General features: G+C 45.6%; 2 protein-coding genes across 2 annotated transcripts in view; one reads left to right on the top strand and one right to left on the bottom strand.

The window, feature by feature from the left end:
• Positions 1–1321: 1321 nt before the first annotated feature.
• On the top strand, positions 1322–4440 carry LOC306792904 (uncharacterized protein; the record flags this gene model as incomplete). The annotated part of the gene is made up of 5 exons (XM_079290273.1): positions 1322–2125; positions 2242–2330; positions 2477–2648; positions 3318–3410; positions 4316–4440. 5 exons carry the CDS (start codon positions 1322–1324, stop codon positions 4325–4327), a joined length of 1170 nt encoding a protein of 389 aa, XP_079146399.1. The 3' UTR covers positions 4328–4440.
• Positions 4441–5110: 670 nt separating this feature from the next.
• Positions 5111–27157, bottom strand: part of LOC306792903 (mitogen-activated protein kinase-binding protein 1-like) — a gene marked incomplete at both ends in the record, with an annotated part of 38830 nt that continues 16783 nt past the window's right edge. Inside the window, 26 exons of the mRNA XM_079290272.1 lie at positions 5111–5350; positions 6177–6262; positions 7112–7200; positions 7289–7370; positions 7470–8099; positions 8403–8551; positions 8945–9100; positions 10053–10119; positions 10907–11098; positions 11881–12020; positions 12162–12277; positions 12345–12551; positions 13458–13495; positions 13703–13857; positions 13977–14087; positions 14414–14477; positions 14824–14935; positions 15025–15100; positions 15186–15307; positions 16421–16491; positions 16829–16954; positions 17058–17149; positions 17236–17423; positions 17520–17663; positions 18179–18368; positions 18792–18952. Coding sequence (XP_079146398.1) covers positions 5111–5350; positions 6177–6262; positions 7112–7200; positions 7289–7370; positions 7470–8099; positions 8403–8551; positions 8945–9100; positions 10053–10119; positions 10907–11098; positions 11881–12020; positions 12162–12277; positions 12345–12551; positions 13458–13495; positions 13703–13857; positions 13977–14087; positions 14414–14477; positions 14824–14935; positions 15025–15100; positions 15186–15307; positions 16421–16491; positions 16829–16954; positions 17058–17149; positions 17236–17423; positions 17520–17663; positions 18179–18368; positions 18792–18952 — 3804 coding nt within the window. The remainder of the gene's footprint in view (positions 5351–6176; positions 6263–7111; positions 7201–7288; positions 7371–7469; positions 8100–8402; positions 8552–8944; positions 9101–10052; positions 10120–10906; positions 11099–11880; positions 12021–12161; positions 12278–12344; positions 12552–13457; positions 13496–13702; positions 13858–13976; positions 14088–14413; positions 14478–14823; positions 14936–15024; positions 15101–15185; positions 15308–16420; positions 16492–16828; positions 16955–17057; positions 17150–17235; positions 17424–17519; positions 17664–18178; positions 18369–18791; positions 18953–27157) is intronic.

Below are 27157 nucleotides of genomic sequence, written 5' to 3'. Positions count from 1 at the left end.
ATTCATATTTAAAACCTTTAACATTGACACACTACCCTCTATGTCTTATTCACATCTGGTACGTGACACGTGACGGTGTGGTATTTCTTTGTGACAGTGGAGAGATGAGGTGAGGAGTGGCCAAGTGGTGAAAGGGTTCGTGGCTATAAAAGAGTGTTTTTTCGATGTGCTCGGCCACAAGCCGACTGATTCACCTCAACTACGCCCCGGCCTGCAGCCTGCAGCCTGCAGCCTGCTCCTGTGTGCACCTGAGGACCAAAGACAAGAAAAGGTAACTTCTGGTCTCAAATCTTCATGCAAAATGGTTCATATTCCTGTGCAATTAAAAAGCAGAAGGGTAGTTTGCATCCAAGTCTGGAAGAATCATTCATGCTTAAGGAAAAGAATGCATTGTGGGCTAGTGTCCTGTAGAGTAAAAGTTGTGCAATGGTGCATTAAATGAGTCAGGATGTGTCTAAATAAGAGAATTGTATATGTATAGATTGTCTGTTTGATTGCTGTCAGTTGATTGGGTGTGTTGACAAGGCTCTTATGTGATTTATTACACTTTCATATCATTAACAAACTGTTTATTTCTGCACTGAGTCGTGTTTCTAGGTAACAAACATTAAAAAGCAGAATGAAGGTAGATGGATCATTTCGTAACAGTAATTGAATTTGCAGTCACAAGAACAGCGATAAATGATTGCTCATTGTTACTGCACATTCCTCTCTAAGTGCACATAAGTCATTGATAAAACCCCGAATCAATATGCCATTATGTGTCTGCATGACTCAGGATGTTTTCTACGATCATCATTCAATTAGTGCATCCCATGGCATCCAGTCAGCTTCAGTTGACAATGTATATCTATATGGAGACGGACTATCATCCAGTGCTCTGCACCAGTGCTGATACTTTCACATCTTGAAATGCTGTAGAGTCCTCTGGTGGTCACGGAAAGAACTATTTCCTCTCATCGGGCTTTATAATTAAAGCATTAAAGCTCAGTCTGACTGCTCTGCGTCTTATAAAGAGATTTATTTTAGCTTTAGTTTGGTATAGGGGTTTGTTTCCACAGCATGTTATTTCAATTTTCCCAAAGATCTATTTTGGTTTTGTTCTGTTTTCTGTTTTCTGTGTCTGTTAGTCCTCTGATATAAAAAAAAAAAGAAAGCTGTAAAATAAATAAAAGTGCCCTTGATCTTGTTCTGGCAGGCAGCATGGATGTAAGTACCTCGTCAAATTCTCAGATCTCTGCACCGGTAAGAATGAAACAAATCACTGCAGTTCATGTCTCCACATTTTCCACCTAAATATGAACGGTTGAATTTTTTGCTTATGTCAAACGGCAATGTTTGCAACTGCAAGTTGGTGTCCTCCATCCTGTCCACTCTCTCTCTTCCTCGTATCTCTGTTCTGGCCCCTGACCCTCCTCTCTCTCCGTCCTCCTCCCCCTCCTCCTCTTCGCCTCCCTCCCAGCACGCTGACACTCTGTGTGGCAGCTGCCCCTCCTCTGGTTCTGCCCCACAGGCCAACAGCCTTTGGCCGAGCCTGCCGCAGTCTGGAGCAGCATGGCCGGGACAGCCCGCCCAGCCTGCACCGTGCTGGACCGGCCAGCCAAACACGCCCTGCTGGACTGGGACACAACCAGCCCCGGTCTCTGTCAGTGCTCCAATTTCATTTCCGGCTCAAAATCTAACGCCAGCCCCCGCACCTGCCACAACCGTAGTCCAGGCTCCAGCTCAGGTTGCAGCTCCGGCTCCGGTGCAGCCCTGCTGGCCAGGCACCCAGTGCCAGCCTCCCCAGTACCAGTCTCCCCAGTACCAGCCTCCTCAGTACCAGCCAACCCAGTACCAGCCTCCCCAATACCAGCCTCCTCAGTACCACCCAACCCAGTACCAGCCTTCCCAGTACCAGCCTCCCCAGCCACCAGCTCCAATTCAAGTACAAGTCCCTGCTCAAGTTCCAGCTCCAACTCCGACTCCAGTCCCAGTCCCGGCACCTGCTCCTTCTACCGGCATCCGCCCAAATGTGTGGCCTGCCCACCCTAGCTGGCCTTATAACCCGGGACAGTCAGGTTGGCCTGGACAGAACCCAGCTATCATGCCTCCACACTGGCTTCCACCCACATCTGGACCTCTTGTGAGTCAAATCTGACTTGCATGCTTCTTACGGTCTTCTTTGTTGTTCACGTTTGATGATCGGCCGCTTTATCTCTCAGGTTGCTTTAATGTTTTTCTCTCACTCTTGCTGTTTAGAGTGTGCCGTACAACTTGAACCTGGCCCGAGGGGTCTACGACAAGATGATGATGACCATCCTGGGCCATGTCAAACCCAACGCTAAAATGTAGGCTTACCTAAGAACCGTTCTTTTTTTCTTTTCATGTTCTTTTGAGTTCACATTGTTTATAATTTAGCAGTGATTCTACCCAGCTGCTGAAGGACAGTACACGATGTGTCAATGGCCGTCTGACGCGCTTCGATCGTCCCCAGGTTCACAGTGAACTTTCTGAGAGGCAGCGACATTGCCTTTCACATCAACCCCCGCTTCAGTGAGGGGGGCAAGCAGGTGCTGGTCCGTAACCACAAAGTGGGCGAGCGCTGGGGCCCAGAGGAGAGGGACCTGAAGGGGCCCTTCCCCTTCGCTCTTGGGAGCCCATTTGAGGTGAGTGTAAGAAAGAGGAATCAGACCGGGTGTGTGGCGTATTCACGTCAATAAATCATTGTTCATTTGGAGTCATATGTTCTCTAAGTGTCAGTCTCTGCTATTAATCCACTATTGCTTTCTTTTTTAACAAAACATATAAATAACATACTCAGAAGCTGCTAATTGTTGAACTACGGTCTTATTTGTTTCTTGTGGTAAGACGTTTATGTTTCAAAATGCCACACACGGTGACTGACTCTAGGTCACTTTCTCATGGTTAAGGCGAACGTTTGGAAAAGATGGAAAGGGTTGGAAAGTCGTTTGTGCAGGCGGGTCCTAGGTAAGGGAACTGCTGCACTGCAGGAGGACTCCTGGAGGTCAGTGGGGGTGTCGTGTTGCTCAGTAACATCAATAACATCAGTTATATACTCCACAGGCATCGCCAAGAGGCGGCTAATCTGAAGAGCTAATTCTGTCCGAGTTTAATTTTGTACTGACATTAGATCATCCTTATTGTACGATACATCTTTATTCTTTTTCTGGGCTCCAGTTAGAAGATTTGGCCTACCTACTATGAAATCATGATTAAATATTGTTGTTTTTTCTTTTCTAAATGTGCGCTGCATGTAAAGCCACTTCACAGTCTCGATGGAGGTAGGACATCACTTGCGTTGTGCTCTGTTCCAGATGAAGATCCTGTGCACTCAGGACACGTTCAGGGTGGCAGTGAACAACTTCCCGCTGTTTGAGTTCCGACACCGAGTCAGAGAGCTCAACCAGGTCGACAGAATCAACATCCTGCATGACGTCGTCCTCACCTGCGTCAATGTGGAGACGCTTCCATAGGAAGCCGATGTTAATCACACAGTGCAGAGACACAGACGTGTATGAGTGTTGTGAATGCATATGAGCAGAAATGCATGCAAAGACACATGAAGACGGACACAATCACACACATATACATCTGTAGGCTGCAGGAACTACACTTTCCACTTCATCATGATGCTACTAGATCGAACCAATGTGTCAATATGTGATGTAATAATACTTATGACATGAGCTGAGCTCATTCATCGATATGCTGATTACGCTACCACATAGCTAAACATTTAATAAGCACAAAGCTTCCTTCTTCTCCGTGTGGATGCTACCGCTACTGTGAACAATATCTTCCATATTATTAAATTGCTACTGACTGAGAATTAAACGTGCTAATTTTGCCACACAAAATACAAAACAATGAGGTCTGTTAGTCCTCTGAGGTTCTGTTAACTGCAGTTATTCTTAAATAAATAAAGTAATCACATATCTGGTCCAATGTCTTCATTGTTTATTTTTTTTGAAGAGAGCGTAAAAAGAACAGTGCAACAGTTTGAAGAAAAATCTCTTCCAGAGAAATATTAACATTAAAATCAACACGAGGAAAACTTGCACCAACGTACAGAAGTAACATTGAAAAAAGACTAGTTGTGCTACACATAAAGGAAAGAGTTACAGCTACCGTACAATTAGGGAGACACCATTGGCACAAAAATATGAATCACACAGCCTTAACAAAAGCCTCTTCCCAAGTCCGTCATCTGACACTCATACCTCAATATAACCATTTCTATCCTACACCTTAACTCCACCTCCTCTAACCTCCCACTGAAACACACTTAAACGTATCCATCTCTCGATTCCAGAACCAGATGTAACCCATGAGCAGTGAGGCCGAAGGATGCCGACGTCACTTTGGTCTGCAGCAAAACGTCTCAATAGCTGGCCAGACTGAAAAGGAGTGGTTATTGTTCTCAGTGGACGAGTCAGCCCGAGTGTCACAATCAGATTGTATCACAAAGTATTACATTGTATTAAAAATTGCAGCAAAACAATCATGGAATGTACTTGTTCCTGTTCCCCAGAGGATGGACATTTTATATGTATATATGTGTATATATATATGTTTATATGTAGTTGGCCTGAAGAACATAAATGTTTGCAAACAAATTGCTGAGAATATTCATATCACCCAAGAGCATAAACCTTTTAGATTTGAATAGCTTCATGTGACTTGCTGTAACAACACCCAAAGGACGTATTTAACATCTTCATTCTTAGAGCCTTACTACTGGCAAGGATCTGATACATATTTTGCATTCCTCTTGGTGTAAGTCCATCATTTGTCCCTCTGGTGTCTCCCCTCATAACAATTATGATCGTACACATTCATGAAAGTTGATTTTTAAAAGGTAGAAAACAGACAAAGAAGAGCTATGGCAACATGGGAAATAAGGCAACCTCTGTTTGTTTTTTCAGTACATAATACTCATTCATTTCTTTCACATCTCATCTGCATTCATACCATGAATAAAGTTCCAAAAGATCTCTGTGCAAATAACAAAGTGTGCCATTCACAGTGCTGCTGTGTGTGTGTGCGTCAGGCTCCCACTCGCGTATGTGTGCACATACACGTGGGCAAAGGAAACCAGTCCACGTCCTCACGTCTTGTTATCGAGTCTCCTCTCCACAGACTTCAGCAGGAGCTCAGCGTACTGCTCCAGCAGAGCCAGGGCCTTGTCTCCTGCACCGCTGACCCCTTGGTCCACTCGGGGCCACTCACACTGTGAGGTGGGGCGAGGCAGAGAGTCCAGCTCAGCCTTCACCGTGAACAGCGCCTCGGACAGGACGCTCCTCATGTCTCGCTGATCTTCACCAAGCTGTTGGTCGCTTTGTAGGACCTGGTTTTATGAAGTATATGTGGGGAAAGAGATAAGGAAGCTGTCAAATGTCATTCTCTCTTTGATCTGTTCATCATATTATAGATTAAACTCCATGTGTGAAATAAGAGAATACAAATTCAAAATAAATAAATGTTCCTGACCATTTTTACTGCCATTTCCGCATCACCTTATATTATCTTGAATAGGTAAACCAAACATTTAGAGGAGATATCGTTTTGATAAATCACAACTCTGTTTTGTTCATGTGTTATGAAAACGTATACACATGATAAATTTGACCAAATAAATGCATTTAGGCAGGGTTAAAACAAACAGATAAATAATAAAATCTCCCGACCCAGTCTTTGGGAATGACGGGTTGTATTGATTTTGTTGGATGACAGAAATTAATTTAAAATTATTTTGATAATCGGTTGATTTTTCAAGCAAAGAAAAAGTAATTTTCTGGGTCCAGACTTTCTGTTAGTTTTTTGACATTTGAAGATGTCACCTTGGACTTTTGTAACATGGGATGGTTATCTTTCCCCAGACAAATAACAGCAGTACATTCCCACATTTGAGAAGCTGGAACAAGCAAACGTTTCTCCTTTTTGCTTAAAACAACAACTCAAACACACAACGGATTATCAAAGTATTTGCAGCTTTAGGTCGATCGCCTCCATTAATGGACTTTCAGCCAGAGAGACAAATGGTGCATTAAATTAAGATGTAAAATGACAACAATAACAACGGTAAAGTCTATTATATATATGGAACCTGAGAGAATCTCACATAATTCCTATCTGTTAATTCTCCCACTCACACATCGCACACACTCACTGACCGTAGAGTAGAGCGCGGCGGTTTTCCTCAGACTCTTGTGAAGCTCCGTAACAGCCTGCCTACAAGTTTCCAAGGTGATGGAGAGATCTGCAGAGAGAGAGAGAGAGACAGGGACAAGTTCTTTCAAGTACAGCGCTGCATGTGGCAAATCAGAGTGTTCACAAAGGCGCACACACTGTACAGCGTCTGCACACAAACACACAGTTATCGAGCGAAGTAGGCGCAGAGTAAATGTTGAGCCAAAGGTTGAAGAACATGAAACAACAAGAGAAAAAACTTGGTTGCAGAAGAGAAACTATAGAAAGAAAAGGGCTGCTGCACAAAGCCGGAGAGCAGGAGCTGCAGGAGCTGCGGAACGGAGGAAAAAAATGATTTCACAGTTTACATCCTCCGGCAAAACACAGTTGTAGGTACAACTGTGGACGGGATATCACTTAATGGCATTTATGGTTTCTGTGTTCTCAAATAGAAATTAAATGAAATCTGTTGCCTTTGTGAGGCAGTTAACGTCCACAGAACAGCAGGCGCGGAAGCGTGAAGAACAGGATGAAGAAGTTATGTTCAGCTGCATCTCAGCATTCGAACTCTATTAGACACTTTTATTTCCTGAGCAAAGTGAGCAATGTGAGGAAAACAAGCTGCAGAGGCTCCATACGTCACAGCATAATGTGAGGCAACTATTATTTATCATCAAAAGGGAGAATTAATGTGAGCAAATTCCACTGCAATCTTTCGGTTCGATGATGAGGTAGAAAAAGTTGTGCAAAAGAAACGGGTCTATTTTTATAGTAATGAGCGGGTTCGATTTTGAGAGAAGTATTCTCTCAAAAGACATGCAGGTTGACAGACGGGCCGCGAGGCGGAGGGCGAGCAGTGTGAAGAGGTGCAGTGATGGAGAGGACGGACGGTGGATGAGAGAGTTCTGGGGAGGCAGACCTGGCTGGGGATCAGCGCTGGAGGTGCGGGTCTGTTCGGGCACCAGAGGGCACTCTTTGGCTCCAGACGCCTGTAATGGCTCCTTGGCACTGGGAAGATATGTGTGTAAGTTATAAAGAAACGTCTCAAACAAGATGCAGCTAAATGTTAAGAAGTGGTTTCAAATATAAATAGTACCTCTCTGAAACCGAGTCTCTCTTCTGCCTCACTGGTAGTGAACTCGGCAAAGAAGGATCCAAAGGCCGACGCCTGCCGAGTGCTGAAGACAACAAGATGAACACAAAGTCACACACTGCATTTTAGTTCTTTCCTAATGCGCTCATGTGTGACGTCTACAGCGCGTGGACGGCTGTCTCACCTCTGCTTCCTGGAGTAGGCTTGACGTCCATGGTGGGAGGAGAAGACCCCGCCGGGGGTCTGCTGGGACAACTTAAGCTCGGCATCACATCCGTGCAGAGGCTGCGGCGAGGGCTGAGAGGCTGCTTGGGAAGCGGGATGCGGGAGGGCGGGATGTTCTGGGGGAATGGAGAGGGTGCAACTGCAGCTGTAGGATGGGGAGGAGTTGGGGAGGGACTGTTTGGTACAGGACACGATAAGAGGGATGACGCTGATGAGACGGCGGAGGGAAAAGTGGGGACGGGAGACAAGGTGCGATGGGGAGGTTCAACCTCCAGCTCCCCACATGACCTCCTGCCCCCGGGGAAGAGGGGGGAGCAAGGCGGAGTGGCCAGCTGGACAACGTCTCCGAGCGAGGTGGAGCGGCTGCTTTTGGCCATGGAGCTGGCAGTGGGGTTCATGTAGGAGTGGGGCCGGAGTTTGGGGCTCTCCCAGGGCAGCGGGGAATCGGGGGACTCGGGGGATCCGGTGGATCCGGTGGAGGGTGAAGAAAAGGTGAAGGCGGGATTGGGAGAGCCGTGATCCAGGGAAAGATGCTGAGGTCTCTTGCGCAACTCCCTTCGGTCACTAGAGGGCACAGGGGAGTGAAGAGCTGGAGGAAAAATGTAGAAGTGGAGATTTGTTTGAGAAAATGTAATCATGTTGAGCCCCAATTGTTAGGAATGACTTCTAGTTTTACATCATATAAATGTATTATTGCCAATTCCAGGTAATTATTTAAAGTCTGAGCAACTCATTTTGAATATTTCACAGAAGATCCCCATGCAGATTATGTTTAAACACACTCTTGTGGCAGAAGCTCACAATGTCTACAGCTCATCGAATAACCGGACCTGAATATTACAGAAATGGCGCATAAATAGTATTAAACTGACAAAATGACGATGAAACGTACATTCCGAGGCCAGGTTCTGGGCAGAGTGTGATTTCTGCAAACACGTCGCTCTGTCCAGCAGCGCCGGTGCTTTGGACATCCTCCACAGGTTGGTCCGTGTCGTCTTTTTCTTCCTCAGGGAACCACAGTCTCTGTCTGCAGCGTCTAGCCTGCTGAGAGGCAACACAACAGCTTCAACATCACTTCGGACACGATCGTTCAAGTCATAAAAACGGCAAAAACAAGACAAAGTAAATATCCGTTGTTATGATTTGTGTTTTGTTTTCCTTCGTGTCTGTGCTACATGTCGGTGACATTATCATGACACTGTAAATGTGCTGGTTGTAAACAGTGTAAACAAAATAACCTAGTGTGACCTCATGAACCTCATCTTTGTCAAGTATGTATTATTTTGCATTCTATTCATTTTGGAATCATATATTTACGCCAACAGAGAACCTTTTTGATATTTTGCATTCATGATTCATTCATCCAAGTCTGCCAAAGCAGCACTTGTCTTAAACTGAACCCCATTCAGCTCCTAGTCGGTGTATTGGTCTTACTTTGGCCTCTCGATCCTGCCAGGGGCCACCAGGGTCTTGTCCTCCGTGTTTCTGCTCTGGTTATCTTCCATCAAGGGCCGCACTTTTGACACGGGGGGCTTAGCCGAGTGGCCGCCTTGTTCCTTTCCATGCACTTTGGCAAAAAGAGGAATGCCCCTACACAGAGAGAAGGCATCACAGGGTGAGTCAAAACACACAATGTTACATGTGACACGATAAGTTCATGGAATAGTTTGCTTTCTTGCAGAGAGAGAGGAGGAGATTGACGGCACTCTGTACACTAAATATGAAGCGACCCCCAGCAGCCGGTTAGCTTAGCTTAGCACAAAGACGGTAAACCGCGAGCCTTCTACCTCCTGTGCTCCACCAAGAAATTGTCCAGCTCCGTATCCCCATTAAACCACAACGTGTTTTTACAATTCACTTTTTTTGTGAATGTGGAGCTACAGCCAGCCTGTCTCTGTCAGAATCCTCCGAGCATTACCTCTAAAGCCCACTAATTAACACGTGGTATCTTTTTTTTTTGCGAAACGATTTCCTGGTGGGGTTTATGTGCTGGGTTATTTTTTGGCCAAGAGCAGTTGCCAGGCAACCATCAGAGACTGCGTGAAGTTACTGGTCAAGAAATACTCCGGCACATACCCCCCAGAAAAACTGTTTCAGGCCTTCATTTCAGTTTCAGTACAAATTTAGAACCTGTATAGAACATGGTAATTGGTGAGGTTTGGAGCTGTTTCCAGTCTTTGTGCTAAGCTAAGCGGCTGCTCGTTGTAGCATCATGTGACATGAGGAGGGTACCCACCTTGTCATCTTTGCAAGAAAGCCAATAAGCATATTTCTCAAATGTTAAATCATAGTTTCTTTAAAGGTAGTGATATGTGTTGCTGCACAATTATTGATAATGCAAATAAACAAGTACAAAAACTTCCAAAGACAAAAAAAAAAATCTTCCTACACACACAGAATTACTCAAACATGGATAACAAAGTCATCGTAAACTGCCAGCTCGGCTCGATCAGGAGGCCACACAGATGGTTCAGCAGAGCAGTGCGCGTGATTCCACAAGGGTTTGTAATTACAGCTGTGAGTCCACACTGGTCAACGGTACCTGTTATCATGTCCTCTGGCCAGGAAGCGCGAAGACACACTGAGCCGAGGGACTCTGCTCTGCTCGGCTGTGGACAGACATCAAGCGTGAGAAAATAACAGAGAGGAAAACAGAGACAGTGGCAGAGAGAAGAGAAAAAACAAACAGTGACACAGAAAGACGAATCAATATTGTTTGCATGTCTACTTGCAAACAATAGTCATTCAGGGGAGCAGTCCATTATTCAGGGGAGCAGTCCATTATTCAGGGGAGCAGTCCATTATTTTGGGAATTAAGTGTATTCATTTTCTTGCCCGATTAAAGATTAAAAGATAGATAACAGTCTTATATCTGTTAAATATGAAGCTATAGCCAGGAGACAGTTAGCATCCACCTACTAGTACCTCATTAGTTCACTAATCATGCATTGTTTGTTTCATCTGTAAATCTAAGTGTAAAAACAGGTCTTGTTACGGTGGGTTGTTACGGAGCAGGATGGTTAAAGCGGAAAACTTGCGTATGAAATAAATTTGCGGACTCACTGATGTGAGGTTTTGCAGTAACGAGCAGTGACGTAGTAACGTCATGGTGCACAGAGAGACAGAATACAATGGAACATCGCACACTCTTGCCACAGTGTGGGAATGTACACCGCTATCGGCAGACGAGCGACAACTTTGTTCGGCTCATTTTCTGCATTAAAGCACGCACTATTTCTGCACCGGGAGCCACTGAGCGTTCACCAGGCTGAGACTCCAGGAAGGTAAATCCAGGTGCTGTTTCCTCCTGCTCACCGTCTTTATGCTAAGCTAAGCCTCACCAACCTCGAAGTATCCCTTCAAAGTAACATGTGAGTGTTTGGCCTCTCCTCTTACCCAGGCTGCAGCTCTCTTCCAGTGTCTCAAAGTTCCGCTTGAGGAAATCTTCTTGACCAACGTCAGCAGTGTCAGTCACTGTCCTCAAAGCCTGGTCCATACTCGTCACGTCTGCCTCGTGCTCCTCTTCCTCCCTCTCTTCCTGCTCCTCGTCAGAGCTGTCCTGGCTCAGGGACTCCACATCTGCACAATCTGAAAGCGAAAAAGGAAGAAAAGAAATAAATGTATGAAGGGAAAACAACCCTCCTTGACCTTCTTAGAGTCACTGCAACACGGCGAGCAGGCACCAGATAATCCTCAACAAATGACCAGCCAGGACACTGAGGCTTATGCAGGAGTATTATTTGACATATTTCTATCAGGTCTGAAACTGAAGGAAAATCCGAGCCTCTGTGTGCTTAAATCCCTCTCGGCGGGAATCAGCTTTACCGTGTGTTGAAGAGATATCGTGGCTTTCGTGTGAATTTTAGCTTTTCATTTTAAAATCCAGCACTTGACACACTTTGAGAAAAATAAGACTTGAAACCGAACGGCAGACAGATGAAGATACTGATATGTAGCATACACGTGTAACTTTGGTATCTATTTAAAAATGCCTTCAACATTAGTCTGCTTCCTTCAAGCTTACTGTAGTATCAAGGACAGAGAAAGAAGCAAGAAAAACCTTCACTGAAAGCAGTGATGTGTAGCGATTTGATATGATTTCAGCATCTAAAATTAATAAAGTAATTTGAACATAATTGAATTTTGGGGCATTAGCTTTTGTTCGTCTGAATGTCTTCATGTGGCGGGTGGTAAAGTCAGAAATGCTGTATTTGTACATCTACAGAAGTGGCTTTAAATACTGATGTTTACTTTTTGTGCCCTTGTATTTTTAATAATGTAATGAAATGAATCTCAATCACACTTGTGTATTGCTTTGACAGTATTTCTTGTGTTTTTTTTCCATTGTTGTGCACAGAGTAAGATCTCACCGTCCAGCACACGATCCGGGCTGGAGTCGCTGCTGTCGTAGCCCAGTGAGCAAGCGCTGTCCGGGCTGCGGCTTTCCTCGCTCTCACTGCGGATCCCTCGCCTCTGCATCCTGCAGCGCCGCTCCTTCACCGTGTAATCACTGGCGTATGAACGCGAAGAGGGGTGGAAACAATGAGCAACGCGGGCGGAGAGAAACCAAGAATAGAAAAGCACTTTTGTTCCCTTTCAGTGTCATTGTGTTTGCCGGAGTGAAAGCATGGGTGCTGAGTGGGGTTTTTACCCGCCCTCGCTCTCCTCGGGGTACAGCACGGCTCCGTCCGTCCCCCTGATGCCCTTGGATGGGTGCGAGGACAGCCGGTCAGCATGTGGCCAGGGCCGATGCCTCTTTGCTCTCTCCTGCAGAAAACGAGGTGACTTAGCGGCGCAATTACACAGACATGGGTCCTCTTTCTCTCTCTTAGACATAGATGCATACCTCATGGAGGTTGGACGTGCTCCGTCTCTCTCTGTCATGCGGGGAGCAGTTGTGGTTTTTCTTGGGAGCAAAGGTCTCCAGCTGCCTCAGGTCCAGCATGGACTTTACCATCAGCTCCAGAGAGCCCATACGACGAGACCAGCGCCTCCGAGGACGTTTAGAGGAGTCAGGTGGGTCCTGGCTGACGGCGCCATGCTAGAAAGGATGTACAAGTTGACACAACGAATTACGACTTATACGCTTGTGTGCCTCCGCCAAACAGTCATGTTAGAGACCAAAATGTCATCACTTAGTCATTTTATCCCATTAGATATTTGTGTAAAATTGTCAAAATGAACATATATATATGTTTTGTGAGGAAGACGAAGGGACAATTCAAAAACATGACGCCTCTGAGGAATAAAAATGACAACACAGCAGTTCTGGAAATGAAAGTTGACAAGTACTTAAACTAAGTATCAGTCTCTATACCCAGGTGTCCACATCTGAGATGAGGTTGTGTGATCTGGTTTTTAGTACCCACACTAGCTTTTTATCACTGTTAAGACTCAGCAGGGTATTTCTCCCCCCCGGTAAATCACAGAGGATTTAATCTCATGTGTGGAGGAGTGAAGCCCGAGATCCTTAAGCGGCTTCAGTCCTTCTGAAGAGCCGACGGAAAACTAAAAGAGACAGTCGACTGGAGCAGCAGCCGAACTGTTCATCAGCTTTCCATCCTACATGCGTAAAGCTTGTACTGATTATTTTTACAACATGCTACGAATAACTATGACGTGTTTGTCAGGACCTGAATTAAAGGGACATTGTGTGTTGTTCGGTGTTTTGGTACTTTGTACTTCCCATAAATTGCATAAAATAATAAAACAAATGAATTGGAACACAAAATATTTCACAGACTGCATTATAATGAACAGCCCTTTGACAATGTGAAGGAGAACATTTACTCCCACTGTGTTACTATAATCATTATTGCTCAGTTTATTTCTATGGGAAGAACAAAAATGATTGGATGGAGCGATGACGTCGCTCTTCCCATTTCATATTTCTAATACAAAAGCATTAAACTGTGTAAACTGACAAACGTCTTTTATAACCACCAACCTTTGTCAGCTCCCAGTCCTGTCCTTCATCGGAACCACCTGTTGTATGAAAGCACACAGAAGCTTTGTAATAATAATGAAATAATACTTTGATGTCTGGGTTGTTGTTTTTCATCAGAAGCTGGCCTCCACACAGAGAGAATAAAAGGTCACTACAGATGGCAGACACCCTCCAACACACCTGAACAGACGCCATGGAGCCAGCGCTGAGCTTGTATTCTCATTCAGTTCATAATCAGACGGTACCTGTGTCCTCCTCTCCGTGGCTGCTGTCGGAGGAAGTGCTGGCCGCGATGTCTTCTGGGTCGTTGGTGTCGTCGTTCTCTGCTCCGTCCTCCTCGTGCTCGCGGTCACTGTCCGACGACAGATCGCCCAGCGTGGGGCCGCTATGCACCTCTCGCCTGGCGTCAGAGTCATGGTGTGAGTGTTATGGCAGTCTTTACACTGTTTCATGGGCTTTATGGAATAAATGTGATAAATAAACGTCCTTTAGGAGTCAAAGGTGGTGTGCTGTCATCACCTGAGACTGGGCGTCTTGCAGAGCGGCGTGTTTGGGTCTTGTCTGAGCTGGCTGAGCCGCTCTCTCATGCAGATCGTCAGCTCTGGAGCCAGTCGCCACACAAAGATACAGCTGGTAGATAAAAGCATTCAGGCATTAAAAATTCAACATTTCATTTCAGCTTGACTGTTGAGAAAACTGTCCGCAAACACATTCCCCCCCTCATTTCCTCTGGCAGCAGAGGCCAGAAAATGATTTTAATTTGCTGCTCCACTCCTGGTTATCTACAGTAATTTTATTCCAGCACACTGTTCATATTTGGATGTCTGCTTGTTATTAGATCTCTAATTTTAAATATAGATCTAATGCTTGTTATCTTTTTAGAAATACAACGTAGTTATAATATTCTAAACGTCTCACGTGAGCCACTAGTAGGACCACACAGGACTGTTTCTCACCTGTCCCCTGACACAGAAATCAAACGCTTGCAGTCGTTGGTAAACTTTATCCCAGTGACGATCTCTGCAAAACAAAAAACATGGCGAAGCGAGTTGTATTGTGGTTTCTGATAACGGAGCCTTCTCTAAGCCCCGCTGTGAGCTGCCATGGAGCCCACACTGTCACTGAAAATCTGAAACCATCGCACGAGAGTCTATGGAGCACAGCCAGATGGTGGTCGGATCCTGGTCGGAGCTGGACGATGCTACGCTACGATTGGCCAGTCTGTGTTGGAGGGGCGGGACTTAGGGAAGGGTTAATTGTACGCAACAGATTCCCTGCTGCTTTAAAAGTGTAATTTCCTCACAGCTCAGGTTGACATCATAAAATATGTGTATGTGAGGTGCAGGGTGTGTGTGTGTTCTGTTACCAGAGTGTCCGTCCATAGTGGCCACACATTCCCCAGTGTAGAAGTCAAAGATGCTGATGTTTTTATCGGAGCAGCTGGTGGCCACGTATTGACCTGACGGATCAAGCTGAACCTGCCAGGAGAGAGGACAAAAGAGTCAATACTCTGTATGTACAGGGAGGGAACGGCATGTGGAGGACAGACTATGGAGAAACATGTTACCCTGAGCAGACTGCCGTCCTCACTCAGCGACCCCTTGTAGAGTTTCTTCTGCTTGCCACTGTTGATGTTGAAAATCCTGCAGTCAGAAGGAAAGAAAATTAGTCTTTGCTCCCCATTGCAAACCCCACGGACCTTCAAAAAACACACACACACACACACACCTGATGCAGCGGTCCTGACAGCCGACAGCAGCGTACTTGCAGGTGGGGTCTACACCCATGTCGTACAGCGTGGTCTTCCTCACCACGTGGTGGGAACGCCTGAACTCCGTTCCTCTCTCAGTCTGTGAAACACACAGAAAGGTGGAGCTGAGTAAACTGTTCTGAGGGGAAATGTGTCTCGAGCACGGACCTACAGTTGCTTTACATCACAAACATCACAAAAACCGCAGGAAAACACCCCAAAACACAAAGAGACATTTGATTATACATTCGACTCTGACAACACGACACTTAAAAAAAAGAACCTGCAGAATGCAAAAACGCTATGTGCTAAAATGCTTGTGTAAGTAAGATTCAGTATTAAAGCTCAGCAGCTTGATGGAGGGCTGGAACAAAAGGATAGCCTCAAGCGGTTTGATTTACACTTTCTGTTGCGTCTTAAGTTTACGAAGAATGTTGTAACTTTTACAACTCTGACCGGACAGACGATTGTCGCAGTGACCCAGAAGCAGATCTAGAGGAAAGCAAACAACCTGCAGTCCAAGTGGTACATGCTGTCGAGTTGCTTTCACAAACACAAGCTGAACAGATTGTGTTCCTGTTGAGCTCCAAAGTGAGTCCTCGGTGTGAGGAATCAATTGATTCATAGTTCATTGTAGTCAAAAGCAATGAAGCAGCAGGGAATGCTGAACCAAGATTAGCTCCTCATTGAGTTATTTATGGCCAGAAATAATTATCAGAATGTTTCGGAAATTATTTTTGGGTTTAGCAAAGTAATCTCTGCTGTTTAGTCAGAGTGTTCCTCTGTCGCAGAGTGAAGCAGCAAGTATGGAGAAACCAGGCAGTTTGCAGCATATAGCCTCAAATAGTGTATTGCTTTTATGAAACGCGATGTCACGTGATTATGATAACAAAAGCAATGACAAATGACTTTATCATATTAAAAGGTTAGTTTGACATTTCGGGAACTGAATGTCACTATCATATCCCCCAACTACAACTACATAACTTCATATGTAATAATTCATTCTGTAAAGGACAAGTTTGAATAAAAAACAAGATTTTAAGTATTAAGAGTGACATTGATCTTCTCATCTAACTCTCGCCAAATCAATTATTACACAACAACAAGCATTAAGTAATGTATGCGTGTTTATTAGATATTCTACCTGTGGGAAGATGCATGTTTTGATGGTGAGAGCTGACGGATTGCATCTTGCTCAGACGTGTCTTACCTTGTGTGCAGTGCGAAAATAGATGCTCTTGTCTGCCCCACAGCTGATCATCCTCACCTTGTTGTCACTGGCTGAAGAACAAAGAAATATTTAATCCTGACTGAGGCCTGAAGGCCGGCGTTCATCAGTCAGCTACTTTTCTCCAATGTAAGGAAGAGTCTCGAGACACAGAAGATTTAAAAAATGACAGACTAAATGAAACCAAATTCAAAATAACTGATGCAAGTGTGCAAACAACAGAAACGACTTAAACAAACAAAGCTCCATCTAACACATGTATAGTTGTCGTGTATTATCGAAACAAGCAGCGCTGCACGCGATCATAAACGAGCGGCACTGAACGGAGATGAAAGCGAGGATTAAGCAAAGATTAGCTGTCAGATGTTGACAGTGTCTCGAGTGGCTCACCAGCAAAGCGGACGGCTGTTATGGAGGAAGAGTGCTCATCAAGTGTCTGCACCAGACTGTAGTCATCCTCAGCATCCAAGACATGGATCAGACGGTCCCTGCTGGCTGTGGCCAGCAGCTTCAGACCTGACACCAAAAAGACAAATTAATCACATGATCGTGTACGCAGCCGACGCACGCATGTTCTTCAAGCATCATCATAATCACGAACGCTGTCACACACGCTCACCTGTTTCCGGTTTACTGTATTCCAGACACAGGATCTCAGCATCGTGGGACTCCGCTTTCAGAATCTCCTCCATGCTCCTGAGGTCATGAACCCTGTAGAGTATAAATTAAAAAAACATTTTTAGGATGGAGGTCACCTCAGTCAGTCATCAGTCTCGGTTTAAGCCTTCTTGTCCTACCTCAGCATCCCGTTGCGATCTCCAGATGCCAGGTGTTTGCCGTCTGGACTGACACAGATGGTCCGGATGCCGGTCCGGCTTTCTGCCGTCTGTCCATCTCCTTGTTTGTCTGCATTCATGTTTGTCAAACATTCTGGATCCTGCAAGGCACTAGTGTTTCCGTCTATGTAGATTATATTCAGGAGATCCTGCAAAAGCAATGACACGGATAGAGAAATGACCCATCAGGAGGAGGATTCGTGAGCTTCCGAAATGTGAATTATTTTCTTCTCAGATGAACTCACACAGCTGAGGATGTTCTGAGAGTGAGAATGAGCTTGCGTCGTGTCGTCTATGCGCCACAGCCTGATGGTGTTGTCAGATGAGCAACTGAGGAATGCGCCTGATGACAAGCCAGCACCGAATTCCCCAGGAACATCTGGGAACATCTGAGGACGGGCAAGAGAGAAGGAGTTTCGTTGAGAGGGAGTTCAGGGGAATATAAATGATGTAGAATTCCAGCGCTGGGCCATTGATTTAAATTCAGTATGGAGCATGAAGTAATTATCTCTGGCACTTTTCCATTTCAAATGCATGTTGTTGATTGTAAAGAAATGCTCATTGTGAATGAATAAAAACTTAAAACTCCTTTTATTGCCTGTGATTAGCAAGTTAAAACATATACACAAGTAAGAGTTTAATATTAACATATAGCGTATTCAATGTCATTCAACAGCAGAATCTAATAATAATATCCATTTAGTGTTTCCAAATTGGTCCTGGATTCAGTAGAGAAATGAACTGCCCAAGGCCGCCCAATTTTGGCACTTGGGTGGTATTGAACCAGCCAATGCAACACTCAATCCATTGTATAATTATTAACGACACTGAATCAGGTGCTGGTTAGAGGCACACTGCATGCGTCATGCGGGGTTAAAGAGGTGTGTATCGTTCCCTTGTTTACCTCCAGGTCCCCGACACAGGCAGCATGGAAGAGGGCAGAGTGCACCTTCCCCACCCTGTTGACATCCCTCACATCCCACACATACACACTGTGGTCATTATAGACACAGCTGAGCCACTGGCTGACGGGGTCATAGGTAACAGCAATGGCGTCTGGGTAACGGCCGTCCGTCTTGGTGGAAAACAGGTGGCTGATGGGAATGAGGTCGGAATACATATTCAAAGATAATGGAACATCGGCGACAGATGTTTTTGTAAAAATAGGAATAGATTTTGACCAGGGGCAGGGAAGGCCCACGGAATAATTCAACCAGCAGTATTGCTCATAAACACAGCAGAGAAATTGCCAAATGTATGCCTGCTGAATCATAAAGAAAACAATTTCTTTCAGTCATTTTAAGCCCTGTATAATACAATATTCCCATCATATCTGTGTCTGGACTTGGAAAATGTGTGGTGCAGTTTAGTAACATACAATGAGCTTAAAATACTTGATTTAGACGACAGCTCTAGCATTCAGACTGTGAAACGGAGCCACGTGAGATGAGAGCATGTGATCCTGCCGTGGATCCCTGCCAAGGGAACGGCTGTGTTACTCCTGAGCTCTTCCTCACCTGGCCTCCGTGACGGCCGAGACGTCAGAGCCGAGGGGGTGCGGCCGCGGCAACGTGCCGGCAAAGTGAAGGCCGACGGTGCTGAAGGCTCGCACCGCTCCGTCAGCGCAGCCACAGAAGATCATATCCTCAGACAGAGACAGAGACTGGGCCGCGCCCGTCTGCAAACACCACACAACAAGGACATCAGCTCATTTCACAGCACACTGGAGCAGAGGAATCTGCCCACAACAATGTCCTGGTTAACAGAAAGGTGGGTAAACTAATGAGAAATCAACTGTAATTGAATAATTAAGTGTAGGGGAGTCCACAACCATCCGTGTGAAGGTTACAGAAGGTTGACGTGTTATTGGAATGTGTCCAAACACATCCTGCACTGTTCCTCGTTCCTGCTGCTAATCCCTCTTTGATCCTCTGACAGAAGGCTGGAGCAGGACTCACACACCTTCATCATCTTCACCTCCTGATTAAACACCACAGCTGGACACACTGACTATGAGCATTACTGGTTCTATTTCATCCTTACTGACCGCCAGAGGCAGTGCTTAACACTGGATGTATCCCGTCTCGCGCATGCGCAGGTCGAATATTTATATCAACAAAGTCACGTGTGACCTCGGATGACCACCGTCATCTATAAGTTCCGGTGTCATCCTGAGCTCAGTCCTTTTTTTCTTCTCGCGTCGCAGGTTAGCTACCATGGTAGCTTAAACAAGGATGTGTCTACGATCAAGACATATTAGAGCTCGTCGCTGTAGCCTTGTGACTACCGGTCGGAGTTGCGGTTCTCTCGCCCTCCAAAGGCTGCGACGAGCTGTCCCTCTTCGGAGGGAACGGTGTGTTCGCCGTTCGGACATCGAGCCCCGGACTGGTGGCCGCCCCTATCATCGGTCGTCACCAGTCTGATAAGGGTCAGCTAAGTCGTGATGACAGCAATCGGTAAGATCGATTAACATTGTTTTCTATAACAGTTGTTTGTTCCACGGTTGGCAGAGCGCTTCCGCTCTAGTAATCGAGTGGCGCGCTAACGAGAGCGTAGAATTACGCTGTCGGCCCGCCCTTCACAGTGTTACGGCTATCACAGTTAGCAGAGTGTTCCTGCTCGGGCAAACTTTGTGAGACACTAGTCCGCATTGGCGTTGTGTACATGGAGATTTAATCTTTACATCTGACGTAATTCGCAGTTAGCAGTGTCTTCACTCAGGCTAACTTGGATGCTAGCTGGCTAGCTAAACAAAGCTGATACTGGGGCTGTAGCCATCAACTTTGTATCCTTACAGCTGTCACAGTTAACAGAGCGTCCTCGCTCAGGTTAACTCAGTGGGAAACTAGCTAAAACAAAAGCTGATACTGGGACTGCGTCCATCAACTTTGTATCCTTACGGCTGTCACAGTTAACAGAGCTGTCACAGTTAACAGAGCGTCCTCGCTCAGGTTAACTCAGTGGGAAACTAGCTAAACAGAGCTGATACTGGGACTGCGTCCATCAACTTTGTATCCTTACGGCTGTCACAGTTAACAGAGCGTCCTCGCTCAGGTTAACTCAGTGGAAAACTAGCTAAACAAAGCTGATACTGGGGCTGTAGCCATCAACTTTGTATCCTTACAGCTGTCACAGTTAACAGAGCGTCCTCGCTCAGGTTAACTCAGTGGGAAACTAGCTAAACAAAAGCTGAGACTGGGACTGCGTCCAGCAACTTTGTATCCTTACGGCTGTCACAGTTAACAGAGCGTCCTCGCTCAGGTTAACTCAGTGGGAAACTAGATAAACAAAGCTGGTACTGGGGCTGTGGCCATCAACTTTGTAGCATTACAACGATCACAGTTAGCGGAATGTGCTCGCTCAGGCTAACTCGGTGAATGCTAGTTATACTAAATCAACATTGAGGTTGTGCCCATTGATGGTTTTGACGCATTACGGCTGTCGAGTTCGCTCCGGCTAACTAGACTAAGCTAATACTCTGTGTGTCCATTGATTGTTGTAAACATTATGGACATATCGGTAGCGGATATCAGTTAGCAGAGTGCCCTCGCTCAGGCTAACTGGTAGCACACCAAGAGTTACAGCACCTGTCCAAGTGGAGAGTGTCCTCGCACTGTAAGGACTGTGGGTTTTTTGTCCGTTTTCACAGTAGCAGAGTGCTCTCGCTCAAGCTAACTGGTGGGGCACCAATATCTGCAGCAACTATCCGAGTGAAGAGAGTGTCCTCGCTCCCCTCTCACTAGGAGAACTGTTTTCCTGACCTGTTCCACAGTAGCAGAGTGCTCTCGCTCAAGCTAACTGGTGGGACACCAATATCGGCAGCAACTAGTTTAGTGAAGAGTGTCCTCGCCCCTCTCACTATAAGGACTTTGCCTGACCTGTTTCCACAGTGGCAGAGTGCTCTCGCTCAAGCTAACTGGTGGGACACCAATATCGGCAGCAACTATCTTAGTGAAGAGTGTCCTCGCTCCCCTCTCACTGTACGGACTGTGGTCTGTTTTGTCCGTTTTTACGGTAACAGAGTGCTCTCGCTCAAGCTAACTGGGGGGACACTAATATCTGCGGCAACTATCTTAGTGAAGAGAGTGGGCTTAGAGAGTGTCCTCGCCCCTCTCACTATAAGGACTTTGCCTGACCTGTTTCCGCAGTTGCAGAGTGCTCTCGCTCAGGCTAACTGGTGGGTCACCAATATCCGCAGCGGCTGGCTAAGGGAAGAGTGTCCGAAGGATCACTCGCCACTGACTGCCCCCTGCCTGTTCTCTCAACCTTCAGCAGAGCGCTCTCGCTCGGACTGATTGGGAATTCCGCATAAACTAGTGGGACAAGGGTTCCACCAGAATCGCGGCCATGTTCAACTCTCCCGGCTGTAGGACCTGTATAGCTCCTCTTCAGCCGGAGGACGGCCCTGACCTCTTGCCCTAGCAGGGAGAACCCAGGCAGGACCTGCGGCATCACGCCTTGAGCAGTAAGGTCTGCTAGGCTGGCCGAAGTGGAACACCTGATGCGGGAGGTCTACCTCCCCCTGTCAGGGCAGCTGAATCCAGACCAACCTACCCTGGTCATTGGTATGGCGCTTGCACGCCGGGCATACACAGCAGCTGGAGCATCCACCTGTGAGTGCCTTCTTCAGGCACCTTCCCGCCCTCACCACCTTTTCTGTTCCTCCCTCCGAGGAATATCTGAGGGAGTTGCGTGCATGGTGGAGACACCAGGGCTCTCTCCCGCCTTACATCAGACCATGCAGGAGGTGGCAAATCTGGCCTTGCACGTATGCCAGCCAGTTCGACGACTATGGCGTCCATCAGTTTCCCCTGAGGAGACTCTGAGGCCCGATGCCAGGTGCCCTCGACCCAATGTCGGGTCAAAGATGACCTGCTATCCAGGGCTTAGGACACAGCAGCGCTGTGCACCGTATCGACAACTCCCTCTCCCACCTCATGCTTTCCCTCGCAGATTCTCTGCAGCGGGCTACTTCGACGCTTCTGCTCAGTGATGCTTCATTGCAGGCGTTTGCGCTCATATCGAGGGAACGTGGATGGATGATGTCCACCCTGGTTCAGACTCGCCGCCAGGTTTGGCTGGCGCAGTCACCCCTATCTGAGACATGTAGGAGGACCCTCCATACTGTCCCAGTGGAGCCTGGTGAGCTGTTCGAGTCAGCTGCTGTACAGGCGCTTCAGCGGACTGTTAGAGCTAGCCAGACCTGGCAGCAGTTCTCTGGTCTTGTGGAAGCGTAAATGAGGATGGAGACAGGACGAATCGGAGTTTGCAATCCAGCGGGAATTTGTTTATTGCACATTCGAACATACGACGTGGCATATAGAAACAGATTCAAAATCTGACTGTCCGAGGAACATTTTTATAGTTTACATGTACGCCTTTTTAGCCGTGTCAGACCTGCTTGACACAGGTCTGTTCAACCTGTGTCAAACCTGTCTGTTCAATCAATACAGGACACGTCTGGACTTCTGATCTGGGTGGTTTCTATTTGTTCTCACAGAAAACAACTCCATGTAAGGGGTTGTTTTGGTCACTCTTTATCTGTCCTAGAGAATCATTTCCCAAAAACTAACAGAGAATAACACATTACGTAACTTGTTTTTCAGTTCAGTTCAGTTCAGTTCTAATGTTGATTTTCCTCTACACATCCCTCCTCTGAGGGTTTCTTAACCCTCATCCTAACTTTTTATAACTTTTGTCAATTGGCGAAACTGGAACCTAAAATTTTGATCCCTGACTGCATTGCAACAACACAAGTGATTTATGTAAATTATATGTGATTGATTATATACCAATACAGTAACAATACAATACAGAACATTTGAGTTCGTAAAATAATTCAAATAACATCATTCAATGCTCAGATTCACTTTCATATAAGGGCGAAAAAACCCACAGATTGCATTGCAGGAAAAACTCCCTTATGGTCCTTTCCCGCCAAGCGACCACCTTTTTGGTATGAAGTGAATCTGTTCTTGCTTACAAACATGTATTAACAGATACATCACACATTTAATTTCTGTAAAATATTGAACAATGTTTCAGTATTCATTAGATGCAACGTCTGTGATAAACCTATATGCTATAATACTTGTGCACTGATTATATGAATCATGACTATGAATATACGTGAATATAGAAATATCTGATTACAATACATTCAAATTTATAGTGAAATAGTTTGGACAGATGATAAAACATGTGACGTGGTGTTTTTTGGACGTGTGTACTTTCAACAAAGTTCGGGCTCTCGTTCTTATGGTGAGTTGCCCCCAAGTCCTGTTTCCTTCATATAGTCCGGAATGGGAAACAGGTCCGGAAACAGGTCCGGTCGTCCAACCACCATTTGAGCGAACTGGGCCTTTGTCCCTCGCTCCATCGTCATCATGTTCATCATCTGAGCCAGTTGGAGATTTGCCATGACACCCATCTGTTTGTCCATGCTCCTCTGGCACTGTCTCCTCAGGATGGGTACGATGCAACATGCCAATAGAAAAGCCACAATTAAAACTATTAGTGCGCCAATTCCTGCTTTTACCAACACAGACCCCCATTGTCCCCAAATTTGGTCTAACCAATCCCATGACCACCCCCCCTTGCCAGCGTTGTCCTTAACTTCCTGTCTCAAACCCCGAATTTTCCCCATTGCAACAGCAAATGTCCCATCAGGTGCAGTGTTATTGGGAATGAATGTACAACACTGTTTCCCAAACATTTGACATACCCCACCTTTTTCAGCTAGAATCCAATCTAATGCTTGTCTGTTTTGCCATGCCATTGTACTGGTCTGGTGTAGCTGCTCACCCAACCCCTTAAAGGCCTCATTACTGTAATTCAGGTACCTCTGCTGATTGTAGTAGATATAATTGATCCAGTTAACATTTTTGTTGATAGTAATCCAGGGTAATATAGATTCAAATCCTGCCTTAATCTCATCTTGTGCTTTAAATTCCTTTGGAATCCCTTTAGGCTGTCCTATAGCGTCTAACTGGATACTTTGGTCCAGTGTGGCTTGTCTCTTATACCTACGCTTCTCGTCGGGCACTTCCATCATTTTAATTGTTTCCCCTGCCCCGTTATATATTACCACTACCGGTAATCTCATTCGAACTAACGCGCACAGCCCTACCCATCTGGGCGGCAGAATATTTAGTAGAACATTTTCACCACACATCCAATAGCTGTCGGCTATTCCTGTTGTTTGTTCACTCAACAAATGAAGAGTGGGAATGGTCATAGTTATGTTATCACAATTTTGGTCAAGTGATATTGGGTTTTCATACCATACTGGTCTCCTGATGAACAAAGAAGTCATATTAGCCTGTGGGAACCAGGACACCACCCAAGTTACCTTACAGTACACGGTAGTATTACCTAAGTCAACCCTTCTTTCGTCTGATGCAAATCCACCACTGGCAAAACATTCATATTCTTGTAATTGATCTACTTTATAATTAGTGGGAGGCTCATTCTGTGTTGTGGAAATCATAAATTCTGCACATGCATTTCGTAGCTGATATGCAGGATACAGATCTAAGTAGTTGTGCTTCTTTTGGGATCCATACAAGAGTCTACATTGAACACCACACATAGGAAGTCTGAAGATTGAAGCCAACCCTTCTCTGGGGATGAATCTTCCCTCTCTGCATTCATGCTGTTGTGTCTTTGCGCACTCTTTGAAAGTATGTTTTTCTGCGACTACTATAGGCAATGTTGTTGGAGCTTCTGAGCACATTATGCATTCAATCGAGATCATCTCTTTTACTGAGTACCATGCCCATCTATACCACCCATTCTGATTAGCATGCTCCCAGTCTTCATCTTCTGTTATTTTAAAACTTCTCTGCATTGGCTTGAATTGTCTCCCTGAGTTTTCTACATCATCTACTGTTCTGTTCCATCCCTCCTCTGGGTCATGACTGTCATAATTATCATAATCATAACTCATGTTTTTACCTATTTTTGTAGCTCCTTCAGCTTTCTTTACTGTTGGAACGGTAGTTGAGTTCGTTACTACATTAGGAATTACTGTTGTGTTCATCGTGTCTACTTGTTTTCCCATTGTTGTTACTAACGAATGGCTTGGTTTTGTGCTAACCTCACTTGGCTCTGTCACAGGCACAGGAGTGCTTGGAACTTTGATTGGCCATGGTTTTGGAGTAGTTGTAACGGCGGTTGTACCGCTGCTCACATTAACTCTTAAAGTTGTAGTGATAACGGTTGTTACCTTTATCTCACTCTCAGACTTAACTGACTTGGGGGTAACTGTACGGTTATCATTATTGTCGATAGGGTTCATCAATGGTATAACTGTTGGATTGGTTTTGGTTATTTTAGCAGATGGAGTTGTACCGTTCGTTTCCTTATTTGTCAATTTGGCAGTTACATTTTGGTCTTCTATCACCTCTTCCCATCCCCACATGGGGTGAAGTTGTCTCTTTCTACGTTTTTTAGCATTCAACTGTCTAAACACTTGATGTGCTGGTTTGAGCTTTAATGACAATGCTGGCATAGGTATCGGTCTAACATGGGATGGTATATATGTGGTTGCATCGTACTCAACTGATTCATGGTATCTGGCTCTCTTCCAGGATGGCTGAGTCATCATTTGGCCGCTGTCCTGCATGCTCTTTGACGTCATCGCAGGTTTCTCCATCGTCAGCGTCTCCTGTCCCATGCTTCCCGACAGCATCCATATCAGAAAGCTGATTAGTGTCAACATTTGTTCCAGGCTCACCTTGTTTGTCATTTTCTTCTGACTTTACACCGTCCTTATTCTTGTCTTGGACTTTCGTGCAATGACTCAGGTGATACCACGTTGTACTTCCCTCGACCTGGACAGCTGTTGGCGTCGCTCGCACCACTTTGTAGGGACCTTCTCGTCTTGGCTCGTGCCACTTTCGTCTGAAGACTTTAATGTACACGTGGTCCCCTGGAACCACTGGTTTCTCTGGTTTCTGGTCGGCCCCCGGCTCCTTTCCTTTCTCCTGTAAATAGATGGATCTATGTATGGCAGTTAGTTGCTTCATATAGTCCTTTAACTCTATTTGCAGTTGCTCAAGTGGGGGCCCCTTGTAGGGCCCCCTCAGTTGAGGTGCTGGCATAGGTCTGCCTGTTAGCATTTCATGCGGCGTTAAGTGCGTGCTTCTGTGAGTTTGCATGCGATAGCTCATTAGCGCAAGTGGCAATGCATCTACCCAGTTTAGCGTAGTACTAGCACAGATCTTATTCAACTTTGCCTTTAGTGTTCCGTTAATCCGTTCCACTAACCCTTGGCTTTGTGGATGATACACGGCGCCCAATCTCTGTTTGATTCTCAACTGTTGTAAAATCCCCTTGGCTACTTTCTGCACAAATGCTGAACCATTATCTGAACTTATTTCCGATGGTATGCCAAATCTTGGTATGACTTCCTTAGTCAGAAATTTAATAACTGTGTCAGCTCCTAGGTTCTTTGATGGAGTTGCTTCCACCCAGCGACTGAATCGGTCAATTACCACTAGCATATATCTCTTTCCATATGCTGATTTTATCATGTCCACATAGTCTATGACTAAGTGTTTAAATGGCCCTTCTGGGACAGGGATGTGTCCCACAGGTGTTTTTATGCTTTTGCGCACATTATTTTGAGCACAGATTTCACATTGGTTCAACACTTCATCCACCATTGCTTGCATAAATGGTGACCAATATCCTTGTCTCCTCAATCTTTTCAGGACTTCCCCCCTCGAACAGTGATCATCACTGTGCGATTCTGAAATGAGAATGGTCAACAATGCAACAGGTGCTACCAACAATCCTTGATGTGTTCTCCACAACCCCTTATCATCAATCGTTGCCCCCCTTTGCATCCACATTTTATGTTCACTTTGGTCTGCCTGTT

The sequence above is a fragment of the Melanostigma gelatinosum genome (assembly GCF_949748355.1).
Source record: "Melanostigma gelatinosum genome assembly, chromosome: 19".
NCBI classification, from domain to species: Eukaryota; Metazoa; Chordata; class Actinopteri; order Perciformes; family Zoarcidae; genus Melanostigma; species Melanostigma gelatinosum.
Note: the sequence above shows the minus strand (reverse complement) of the source record. Positions and strands in the feature narration are given on the sequence as shown.